Below are 12,809 nucleotides of genomic sequence, written 5' to 3'. Positions count from 1 at the left end.
AAGAGAGAGAGATAGAGAGAGAGATAGAGAGAGAGATAGAGAGAGAGAGATTTTCGTGTAGGCTGCTGGGAGTTGTGTGGTTGGTATTGAAGCATATGAACAATGAAAATTCTTAGATGAAATGAGAGGAAAGGATGAGAGGAAAAGAGAGATTTTTTTGGATCAGTGCACGACCAAGGAATATTCACAGAAGCAGGAAAATGAACACATTAAGACTGATGAGAAATTCACATTAGAAAATGAGCCACATCCATTAAGATGCTCCCTAAAAAAATTTCATATGGTTAGAGACAGAATTTAACTTATATGATAACTGATCTGGGGTGCGTTTCCCGAACAACGATGTAACTCACTGCTGAACCACCATAGTATGATGCATAGTTGGAGAAACTGCGCACCTGCGCAGTTTTCAAACGCGCCGCTTTAAATCTGTTTACAAACTTAAAGACGTAAATAAATTTTTTATATATTTAGAATGATGGATATAGAATGCACTACATGTTTTTTGCTTATTTTGTCCAAAAGCATGATCAACGCAAGTCTACATATTATAATAACAAGAAACTATGCTTCTAACGACAGGTCAAGAGCTGTTGTTCAAACCACACAAGTTTGCGATGCAGCTTCTGAATGTTCGTTTGAACTATGGTTTCGGGAAACACAAAATCCTTGAACTTCGTCAGTAACGACGTAATTTACGACAGTAGTTGGCTAATGTTGCATTCACACCAGCCACGGTAGAGCCGTCAAGTGCAAGTGATTTCAATGTTAAGTCAATGTCAAGACGCGTTGACGCGCCTCTGGAGGTCTCGCGGTGCAAATGAGGCGTTTAGCGCGGCACAGTAGACGCGTTTGGTGAGAAATAAGCATTGCCGCGGCAAACGCAGCAGTTGAAAAATGTGTACTTTGGCGGAAAAATGCGCCGCTTTAACCAATCAGGAGCTTGCTCTAGTAATGACGTGATTACAGAAAGCGAGCAGAGTCGCAGAAGCCCCTCCCGTGACGCAAATTTCCGCGTGAATCTCTCGATGACTAGAATTTCACATGCGGCTTTCACGCGCGAACGAAGCGAGTAAACTCAAAATGTTCAAGCGGCAAACTAGACACGGTAGACGCAAATTTGACGCCTCAAACGCGGCTGGTGTGAACCTACGGTAATGATGCATTTGGGAAACGCACCCCTGATAATATCACCAATAAAGGTGTCCCCAACATAACAAAAGATGGATTAAATGACAGATTAACATAAAATACACACAAACACTTTGCCTTTAAATTATCAACTTGTAAAAAGTGTCTCAATTAAAATGATCCTTTAAAATAAAATGTCTTGGCTCAGAACTTGAATTAAAAACTCTTTAGGACTTCATATTAATGATAATAAAAATACCCATAAGGCATAATTATGTTGTCTGACAGTAATTAAATAAAGGACTGTTATAATGTCTTCTCCAAAAAGAATTGAGGGAATATGAGTAGTATTCATAAAACAGGGGACACCTATACATAATCAGTCTTTAAAAAGATGTAAATGTCAACTTACGCCATAGAGATGACCATGAAATCCAGCCAGTTCCATGGATCTCTTAGGAATGTGAAGTCATCTATACAGAATCCACGGGCAATGATTTTTACACCTGATTCAAACGTATAAATTCCAGTGAAGGTGTACCTAAGAGCAGGAGGAGTGGTACAATGAAAAGGGCTATATGCTTCCTAAAATAAGACAACAAAGTGTGTCTATTCACTATAATATATAAAAATATTTTTTCTGAGGCATGCTGGGTACTTACTCTACTTGTTTGGACCACTCGGGAGGATTACTAAAAGTCATGAACACACAGTTGGTCAAAATTGTACACATAATGAACATGCTGAATACTGTGGGTATTGGTTAAGGACATTTACAGATCTCAATAATCCAAAGTTATACAATTGCAAATACAATTTGTCTACAATCACATTAACCATCAGTTTAGTCAAGCGGTCCTCGGAGGGCTGGGCAAAGCTTTATAGCTGATATCACTGTGGTACATATTTGATAACAATATTAAAACTACTGCATGCACATGTCTGAATGAACAAACTGCAAAAGGTGATGTGGCACGAAAGTCTGAATAAAACATGAATCAAGTGCCACTATGTATATTAAATGTACGGTTAACATCACAGGGCGGAATTAACACCTCTTAGTCATTTAAAACACAAATAATATTAATTACAGTAAATTAAGCCAGTAATGAATATGGGTTGGATGTATTACAATATCATCCAATATGAAAACAACATGGTGTTGAGCTGAAAGTCAAGGAGAGCGGCCCTGGGTTTTACTAGTTAGTCTTTCAACAGGCAACAAAGCTCAGCTCCCCTATTCCCACCATATATTTGGTAACCTCGTCTGTAACACAAAAGCTTTCATGCATCTAAAATTAAAATCCACATTCACACCCACTGATATGTTGTTATAGACCCACTGTAGGCCTAACTAAAACTTGTTAGTCTAAAACCATTAACATTACATGTTTATATCCCATGCACCCCAGCCATAAGAACAAATATTCAACAAAGACAGAAAGAAAGCATATATATATACTTCAGCCACTTAAAAAGGATATGAATGTATCAAAATTTTAATAGCTATTCGCCTAGCAAGATTAAAAGGGCTTATTGTGTACAAGGCAGGTGTGGCACTAAAGCGGAAGATTGTTTTCCCTCTATTTAGCACTATAAATGTCTGTGAAGAAAAAGAAAGAGAGAGAAAGAGAGAGAGAAACAACAGAAACACAGATTAGTTGCAAGCAGATAGTATAAGCATGCATTATGTCAAAAACAGTATCATATTTCAACTAACTTTATGCAGTAATAAACATACAAAATTCTTACATAATCTATGTTCAGAGGATACTTTGTATAATATAAGCCATCACAATAAAGATATATTACTTTATATACTACATATATAATTAAATTGTGTAAATGTAACTAAAGGCAGGATGCATGATTTTTGAAAAACACTTTGGAAAAGGAAGTCGGGCCGAGTAGTACCAAAACACACTTGTAGCCAATCAGCAGTAAGGGGCATGTGTACTAACCAACATCGTTGCCTGGGTTGCGTATGTGTGGGGCTGGTCTATCAAAAGAAGGTCCAGATTCTATTGGATTAGGAGCGTGTTTGTTTGGGTGATTTCAAATGTCAACATTGGCTTGCAGAGATCATGCACCCCGCCTTTAATATCACATTCCTTAGCAAGAATGCATACTAATCCATAAGGAATACATTACAAGCAACATGATCTCACAAAGTTCCGTGGGATAGTCACTGAATTTTTTGCTCATTTTTCCGTGGCATTCTCACGGATCTCCGCATATTTCCGTGGCCCTGCCACGGACTTTCTTTTCCGTGGCATTCTCACGGATTGGTTACTCAACTGCTTTTTCCTATTTTCAAACCACTGTCGCTTCGGTTTAGGGTTAGATTTGGTGTTTGCATAAGTATGTCACTTTAAGAATTAGTTTATACTATTTTTTCGGATGTATTCTTTTATATTTTCTAAACTTTAATCAATTGTTGCCTGGTGTTGGGGTTAGAGTTGGGTTTGGGTAGGGATGTCATTTTATGTAAATCTAACCCTAAACCGAAGCGACAATGGTAAGAAAATAGGACAAAACAGTTGAGTAACCAATCCGTGAGAATGCCACGGAAAAGAAAGTCCGTGGCAGGGCCACGGAAATATGCGGAGATCCGTGAGAATGCCACGGAAAAATGAGCAAAAAATTCTGTGACTATGCCACGGAAATTCGTGAGATCAGGTTGATTACAAGATATCTATCAATAAATAAATAAATTACATACAGTAGCACATATAGTAATGCAATATTAAAACACATAAGCAAAAGTTTTGGTGAAAAAAACAATCTTGTGGATTACACAAGAGAGTTTAGAGAAGCATTAGTGACCTGGCATGGTAATGTCTACACATGAATAGGATTAAATATTATATTATTAAAATGCTAGCACAGAATAAACAACTTTTAGTAGAATATAATAAAATATTTTTAGTATGTCGTGAAGTATTGTTATAATGTTGGTTAAAATATTTAATAATGTGGTAATAGCAAAAATAAATCCTAGTTGTATACCGACATATACAGTCCTTTTATAGCCTATAGTTACATTTTATACAAACTCTGCATGCTCCAGAGCACGAGAGACAGAGAGACACAGTAGGTCCTTTCCACAGCAGATAACCTCATAATTGTTTAAATAAAACATGCCCGCTGCCATCAAATTTTAATGGGAGGTGCCGTGCATTTGCAGAGATGCCCTTGCACATCCTTCTACATGCTTGAGTTTAGCAGAACACTAAACCCTCCTCAGAACCATGGACAGCTCCTACCATTCACATCCAATGCAGAACGAAGGGTCAATGCTTTCATGTTGACCCAATGGTCAATTTTCAACAGAAGAGCACTTTAAAAGACATATGATACTGTATCATATAAAAACTGTAAATGGCATTTCAGAGCCTCATAATTTGGATCTCATATTATTTCATTTGCCGGACCGCATTACTAAATTAGATTAAGGAAACACAACTCGGTAAATAACACATTGTGTATGTAACTAATGACAGAGAAGACTATTTGGGTCAGACTGAATCAGGCCACCATGTAGTCTACATATTAAGACCTCCTTAGTTGAAAGTCTGCTCAACAACCATAGCAGTCACATCAGCATTCATCTGTGTGCTCCTAAGATACCGGGTTTAATACCATAGTTTGAGCCAAAGCATGAAATGAAAAAATAATGCAGAAACATTTTACGTATAGACGAAAATGCCCTTTTCCATACTCTCTCTATTGAGCGCAAACACAGAAAAAGTGCATGTGGGTTTCCTCTTTTTCATGCATGACAGGCTGCACAGCTACTAAAAATTTCATAATTCAGTACAGAGCAGAAAAGATAGAGAGTGGGACAGAGAGCGATGGGGGTAGAGCGAGAGACAGAGAGACACAGTAGGTCCAGAGAGCAATGAGTAAGCACAGCAGTGAAAGGAAGGAGAGAAGATGGAGCTAGAAAACAAGACGACAATTAAAAGCTGGTGGGAAGCATTAGGAGAGATGGATGAGGAGAAGCCGAAGAACATCAAGATGATTTGAGCCTCAGGCACTGATTGAAATGTCTTTGACAAACGTCCTTCAAACCACCAGTGCACCAGGACGACGTATGGATAGATATATGGATTTCCACATGGATGAAAAAGCACTATGACTTATCACTCTTCACATCTTGCTTAATAATTGTATTGTGGGGAAAAAACAAATCGAATGAGCCTATGTACAGTATGATTACAGCATTGCTAAGTCTTGCTAAAATGTATATATATAATATAATAAATCATATAATAAATATATAAAAATAAACAATGATGTTAACGTTAAACATGTTCAGTTTCCCACACCTTTCAAGGACTTTCTAGGTCCAATACCCTCAAATTCAAGGACTAAATATGGGGACACATTTCAAGTGAGAGCAAGGTTACATCGTGTTACCTTTTAAGATACATTGTTACGGTCCCCTTTCGAGGGAACTTTCGCTGCGTCACTGCGGTGACACTTTGGGGACGCCTCCAGGGGCAAGTGCGTCTGAATGTGTATATCAAAGTCAACCAATTGTAAGGCTTAACGACAAAGACAGGGTGACGCGGGAGCCAGGAAGTATATCGCTATCTGAAATATTGCCAAAGACGGTGTTACAGGGAAGCAGGAGTATTGGCCAGTACTTGAGTAATTTTACTTGATTACTGTACTTAAGTATTATTTTTGGGGATTTTTACTTTACTTGAGTACAATAAAAAAATCAGTACTTTTACTTTTACTTAATTACATTTTTTAAAGAAAAAAAGTACTTTTTACTCCTTACAATTTTATTTACAGTCAAAAAGTACTTCTACTTTAGAGATCTATTTTTGCTTGCTCTGTCAAACCAATTGAATTGCGCTGATGGTCAGTTTAATTGAAATGTTATTTATTCTGGAGCCTTTGGACCACACTGAGGACTTGGCCAACAGTTCATCTAATGATGAAGATTTTTTGCTTCTTTGAAACCGACAACACATGAAGTGTGACATGTTTCCTGCTGTTTGCAGCCTCTCTATCAAGACTAATACCTTGTTCACACTGTCAGTCCAAATTTTGGTGCATATCTAATTTGACAGACTCACTGTCCACATTGTGTATCACAACTGTTCAGATCCGATCTGTGCATCCTGTAGCCGTTTTCCGTTTCTATGGCAATGACGTCGCGCTGGCATGACAATCTGCCTCGACATCTGATGTGTTTTATGTGACGTGACAGCATGACGTAACCGAAAAGCTACACAAATGCGATCAGGACGGTAAGACTGAAATGGATTTCAAACCACCTCTGAATGTAGCCTGAAACGGACTAGAAAAACAGATATCATGTGGTTTTTAGCCGTTCACCGTTCTAAATGTGATTGGATTCCTATGGGATATGCATCAAAATCGGATTTGGACTTACAGTGTGAACAAGGTCTAATACACCTTATCCTGCATCAGCTTCCTGTGAGAGGCTTGATAGAGCTTGAAATTTAAGTTAACTTCGAGGTTTTACAATTTTGAGTAGCATGTTGCATACTAAAATTCATTGATGTCCGCATTTTTCTGTGTCTGTACCACAGACTTTCTTTTCCTATTTTCTTACCATTTTCCCGTGGGTTTGGGGTTAGAACGACTTTCTGTAACATAAAATGACATCCAAACCCAACTCCTAACCCTAACGTCAGGCGACAATTGTTTAAAAGTATGGAAAAAAATTGTATAAACCGATAGTTAAAGTGACATCCTAACCCAAGGCCCAAATCTAACCCCAAACCCACGCGAAAATGGTTTAAAAATAGGAAAAACAATTGCGTAATCAATACGTGAAACTGACACGTAAAAGAAAGTCCGTGGTACAGACATGGAAAAATGTGGAAATCCGTGACAATGACACGGATAAATGAGCAAAAAATTCTGTGACTATAACACTGAACTTTGTGAGATCATGTTGGAAATGATGTAGTAGTCTTATAGTTTGATAATAAAATACAATTAAATACAAACAGTTGTAAAGGATAAAACCTTGTATGTGGTTCATTCACGTCATGTTTTTAGAGAAAGCTTAAACATGAATCTCTAGTTTTCCTTCTTCCGGTTACTTTTACTTTTTTGTGCTTAAAAAGTCTAGATATTATCCTACACTACACAGGGAATAATATGGATTTTTTTCCATAAAACTTCTTGCATAAAATAGATTCAAGCACTTTAAATGGTATGATTCTATATATGTATATTTTCAAAAACTTCCCAGGGCCTTGAATTTTTCCCCCCAAATTCACAAACTTTCAAGGATTTCAAGGACCTGTGGGAACCCTGCAGTTTAATACTATAATATTTATTTAATCTTTTAATTATATATTTTATTTATATTTATTGCATTTATTATTTTGAAGTGAAGTTGAAAAACAACAGGAAAAGGGAGGGAGATAGTGAGAAAGAGACAAAGAGAGAGAGAGAGAGAGAGAGAGAGAGAAAGAAAGCGAGAGAGAGATCATGTTACAGGGTGATACAAAAAGTGATGTTAACACATACAGGTGAAGCGTGTGGTGTAGGTTTCATCATAACACAAAGGCGGAAGGATACGTATACTCTACATTTTGTCTGTGATAAACTAAAATGACGTACAGTACAAAATGTTGATCTGTTTTTGAGTTTTACCACAGCATTACAAAAATACTAATAACCAGAAGAGGCAGAAAGAGCAAAATAAAGACAAAATTGTGGTAAAAATGAAGAAACATTAATGTGCTAGACTGATGTAAAAGTGATGAGGAGTGCAGCAACCAGCCATGAAACGAGAAAGCAGCATCAACGCCAATGATATGCAGAGCTCCAACCATCACATCAAAAGAAGCTTGTGCCATTTTACAAACAGACAAACATGTAATTCAATTTTATTGAAAACCTACAAAAAATACTTAAAATATTTATAGCAAGATTCAATGTCAAAACTGTTTAATAAATGTGGAATTAATCATTTTTATTCCCCAAAGCACAAAATGTACAGGCACTAAACCAGCAGATAAAGAGGACGCTTGCTAAATTGGCAATATTATTGGCTAAATATTGAAGTGTATGGCTGAGTGGACAAGAAGGAGGAGCACGACAGCCATTATTCTCAATCTGTAGATCGTCCTGCTTCCACCAGCCCCCCACCCAATCCCACTCTGAGTGCTGCGTCATCGCAGGAAGCATTAACTGACCCACACGGCACATTTTAAAGAGCCCCTTCTAGGATTTATGACCCCTCTTTGTCATTCCCTCATCTCCCTCCACGTGCACCTTCACCGAACGATGACATTTCTGAATTAATAAACATTCAGTAGTCCTAGCTTTAATCCTAACTTATTGCTAAAGTCTTTGAGAAATATTTTAAAAAATGTCCAAGCCCATAACCTTAGTCCAAACCGATGATAACATACTGATTATTCTTGATGGCATCTTTCATGTTCTCTGCAATATCACCTAGATTTTGGCTGCTAATACCTCTATTATTCACCAGTTTTGCCGTGATCCCAATAGTGTCTTTCTTCTGGATTGTTACTGTTATAGTTAATTAGGATTGTATTACTCTCGTATATTTAAAACTTGTGACTTGTTCACTATTATGTACCCGCCTTATGTTTCTATTTCCCCACATCATCACAGCCCAATGAATAATCTGCACTGGGAAGGAAACAGGACTTCTGTAGCAAAGCTTTCTCTCAGGCTAATTGCTCCTGATAGTGTCATGGGTCAAGATTTAAAAGCTGCCAGCTCACATTTCTCAGCTGGTTTTGCACTAGTACGAAGAGAGCTGCTCTCATCCTCCAGAATCATGTTTCACTACTGCTGCAAGCTGCACGCCAAGCTCAGCCGATGAAAACAAAAGGACAATGAAAGCCTATGAGGCGCAGAAAGATCTGAACACAATGCCAGCAAAGTTTATGATAAAAGAGCCATAAAATGCAAGACATTCTGCATGCATTGTGCAGATGCATCTAAAAATGATATGGCACTGTTGCAATGCCTATTGTAATGCAGTAAAACTGAAGTCTGCTCAATTCCTTTGCACTGCATTTCACATACGCTCCTCCATGAGGTATTCATCAGATCTCCTTCTAGCGCACAGAGCGGGGTGGTTACATAACAGTCAGTGCGCGGTGCATGCGAGCCAGGCAGAGGAATGAAGCATAGGTGAGGAAAAGCTTCAGCACAGGCACACTTTAACAGGCATTAAAACACAAATGAGCCTGTGCATTATTTATTAAGTCCGGTGTGGTAGACCTGCTTAACTCTTACCACTGCACTTAGCTCCGTGTCATAGCCCTAACAGCACAGGAGAGCCTACAGGGCTCCATTACGGCTCAGACAGAAAAGATGACCTCATCCTCCACCCTAAGGCTACATCTCATAACAACAACTCGTTCCAGAAAATCTGCTTCGGGACTGGCCTACGTCTCATATAGCTTATTTATAAAACCAACTGTCCGACCACTTTACATACAGTATATGTGCATATGAAAAAAGCAAGACTGTAATATTTTCCAAATTCAGCATTATTGCTCTCCTATAGAATGATCATTACATATAGGAATTCAAAATAGTCAATGGTGGCATACAGTAAAGAAACAGCAAATGCACATCATAATGTTATTAAATGTAATTAACTATTCGGATTATCAGACATATCTTAAGGTTCATCACAACATGCCTCTCACCTCTAAAGACCTCTAAAGGGCTAAACAAACACCTATTCCTTCAAAACAATAGCATACATTTTTTTTTAAATGGTCTAACTATCTTACCAGGTGTTTTAAAATGGCATACTGGGAAAAATTCCCTGAGGCTTTTTCGGTTCACTCTATTATTGCAGTAAAATTTAAAAGTCTGTCAGGTGGAACTTCAGCGGGCCACTGCTGACCTCCCAAAACTCCCATTAGTAATCAAAATACATGTCTAGGCACAAACAAATCATTCTGCATTGCAGTCATGGTTTATACAGGGCAACTAAATATATGTGGTAACCCAGTTACCCTAAATCTTTGTAAAATGATTTCTTTGTAACAGGCTCTGTATGATGATGTCACATCAGCCCACATTTAAAAAGGCTATCATGCACAGTATCAAATTTGAAGCCAATCCAATATTTGGGTTTGTTGGTGTGTGTAACCATCAGGTTTTCTATTGGACAAAATAAATTTTAGTCTGGAATGGCTGGAAAAACACATACACAACTTCTCCAGATTCTCTTGAATGATCCATATAGCATGCCACACATTTTACAATTAAGATTCTTGAGGTATCATTTTTGGTAAAACCCTCTTAAAGAACTAAATTTTAATTTTTAGTGCCTCAAGGCTTTTACTTTATGATGGTGTTACCACAAGACGCATTATTACAGTTTAATTATTACAGATGTCTTCAAGATGGTGCCTTAAAGGTGTAGCGGAGGATTTTCTTGAATTTTAGAAAAGAACCGCCTTCTCCACTTTTTAAAAAAAATGCAATTGCGCAACACTCCTGATTGACAACTAGGAGGACCAATAGTCTTGATGATCCACCTGGAAAAAGAAAATCCTCCGCAATACCTTTAAGAATCTTGAATTTTAGTAGCTGTGCAGAACATGTGATATGACAATAGATGGTAAATATCACTAACTTTCTTATTCATGTAGAAGGGATCCAAGTCCTCCAGTGGTGTTGCCACCATGCCAGGAGGGATGTCTCCATAGATGAATGGCAGACTTTTGCCCGCCTCCAAGTCACTGTTGGGTCTGGGCTTGTTCTCGTCATCGTCGTCACGGTAACTGCTGTCTGGCTTAGGTGGCGGCTTGGCTTTCTCCTCAGCGATGCGCTTTTCAATTTCAACCAGACTTTCCCTGGTAAAGTATTTGAAGCTGTCAGGTCCTGGCGGTGCAATAAGGGGTGCAGCCATGTTTTCATCCTGCAGCAACTTCTTCCTCTGTTATGTACCCTCCACGGCAGCCAAATCTACAGTGTTAGAAAGAGAGAAACATTGTTATTGCACATTCACATTTCTACATACAATATTTATCCTGCAAAGCAGAAATTACAACACAGTCTCATGGCAATTTGTATGTATTTTGGCTAATTCGTATTCAATACAATTTTTGGTTTGATTCACTTCGTCTTATGAATTCATATGAATTAGCCAACTTGTAAAATACACACAAATTCCTGTGAGATCAGGTTGGAGATGATCATACATACATGGGTGATTCTCGCAAAATTAGCAGGGCTCCAGACTGCCCCCAAATGGTGGCATTTTGCCCCTAAAATTTGAGAGTGTGCCACTCAATTTTACATCCAGTCGCACATGTGCAACCAGTAAATTTGACCTTTTTTTCCAAAAGTGCACAATAAAATGTGTCACTGAATTTGTAACAGCACATTGTACTTTCTGCATCTATCATTAAAGTATTTATTAGTAATAAAGTGGAAATTAGTAGAAATGTGAACATTTGGTTAGCATGTTGATTTACGGTGTGTGCCCCTAAATTTTCTGGTTGCGCCCCTAAAATTTTCAGTTGGGGGCCACTGTGCTCCTAGTGAAAAAAGTTAGTCTGGAGCCCTGATTAGACTTATGAGGTGTCATGAAACATTTTGATAAAAAAGTAAACGCAAAGTAAGAGTATCAAAATAAGAAGCATACAGTTACAAACATCTCTTCATGTACTATTTTGCACAATGCACATGATTTCAAATGACATCATACAAACCAATTTTGTAGTTTTTTCCACATTTAAGGGAAAAATTTTCATTACCGCAACGTGTCCATGACTGGATTTGGGTCTTTGACATGGAAATATTTATAATTAAAAAATCTAAAAAAATAAAAAGCTTCAGTGCATGTTAAACTATAAACATTTACAGTAAAGAAACATGTGGTATTTGGTGATCATTGGTAAATGTAGAGACAATAATAAGGAATATAAATGTGTTCAAGACCAATTTTCTCATCCTCCGCAACAATTTTCAATCACTGTTTAAGCCCTCAAGGAACAAAAATGGTTTTTAATTGACTGTGACACTGTGACACAGATAAAAGTTGAAATTTTGTTTGTCATAGTACCTAGACAACTTTTTAGTTCTCATTACCGAAACGTGAGTTTGTAAATGCATATATTTAACGTAATATCATGTTGCGGTAATGACATTTTTATAATGATAATCTAAAAAATTCAAAAATAAGTCTATAGGAAATATTTTTTAAATCCTCTAAAAATAATGGTTATAGTAAGTTCAGACCTTAATCGTATATGTGCAAAAAACAATTGGCTTCAAGGGCTTTTTAAAAATTCAGATGCTGGACACCTTCTAAATCTGGATTTAGTGAGAATTACCCATATATATCTATATGTTTCTTATTTATAGATATTGTACATAATTCCTTTACATATTCTTATGATGTTATATAGGCACACAATGACCTTCATACAACTTTACAAAAACTCAAGATAAGATCATTAACAGAATGCATAAATATGTTTTATTAGAATTTAGAACAGACAGTTTAAAGGAAGACCCAGTACCCATTCTATTCAATGTTTATGAGACATTTCATTAACATAAACCATACGATTATTGGTTATCTAATAATCTTGTATTACCTTGTCAATGCTTTTAAGAAGTTCATGTTAAATGATCCCAAAGGTTCCAGAGAATTTAATAAATATCAGTTT

At 37.3% G+C, this 12,809-nt stretch overlaps 1 protein-coding gene across 5 annotated transcripts in view; it reads right to left on the bottom strand.

Annotated features, from left to right (window-relative positions):
• The window catches only part of scn8aa (sodium channel, voltage gated, type VIII, alpha subunit a), a 58,300-nt gene that overhangs the window by 42,972 nt on the left and 2,519 nt on the right, over window positions 1-12,809 (bottom strand). For all 5 annotated transcript variants that reach the window (XM_065285665.1, XM_065285667.1, XM_065285663.1 and 2 more), the window contains exons 2-5: window positions 10,766-11,097; window positions 2,617-2,734; window positions 1,794-1,884; window positions 1,544-1,672 (exon numbers count right to left, since the gene is read on the bottom strand). In XM_065285665.1, the coding sequence (XP_065141737.1) occupies window positions 1,544-1,672; window positions 1,794-1,884; window positions 2,617-2,734; window positions 10,766-11,041 (614 nt within the window). In that variant the 5' untranslated portion in view covers window positions 11,042-11,097. The remainder of the gene's footprint in view (window positions 1-1,543; window positions 1,673-1,793; window positions 1,885-2,616; window positions 2,735-10,765; window positions 11,098-12,809) is intronic.

The sequence above is a fragment of the Paramisgurnus dabryanus genome, chromosome 21 (genome assembly GCF_030506205.2).
Source record: "Paramisgurnus dabryanus chromosome 21, PD_genome_1.1, whole genome shotgun sequence".
Lineage (NCBI taxonomy): Eukaryota > Metazoa > Chordata > Actinopteri > Cypriniformes > Cobitidae > Paramisgurnus > Paramisgurnus dabryanus.
This window is presented reverse-complemented; position numbering and strand designations above follow the sequence as displayed.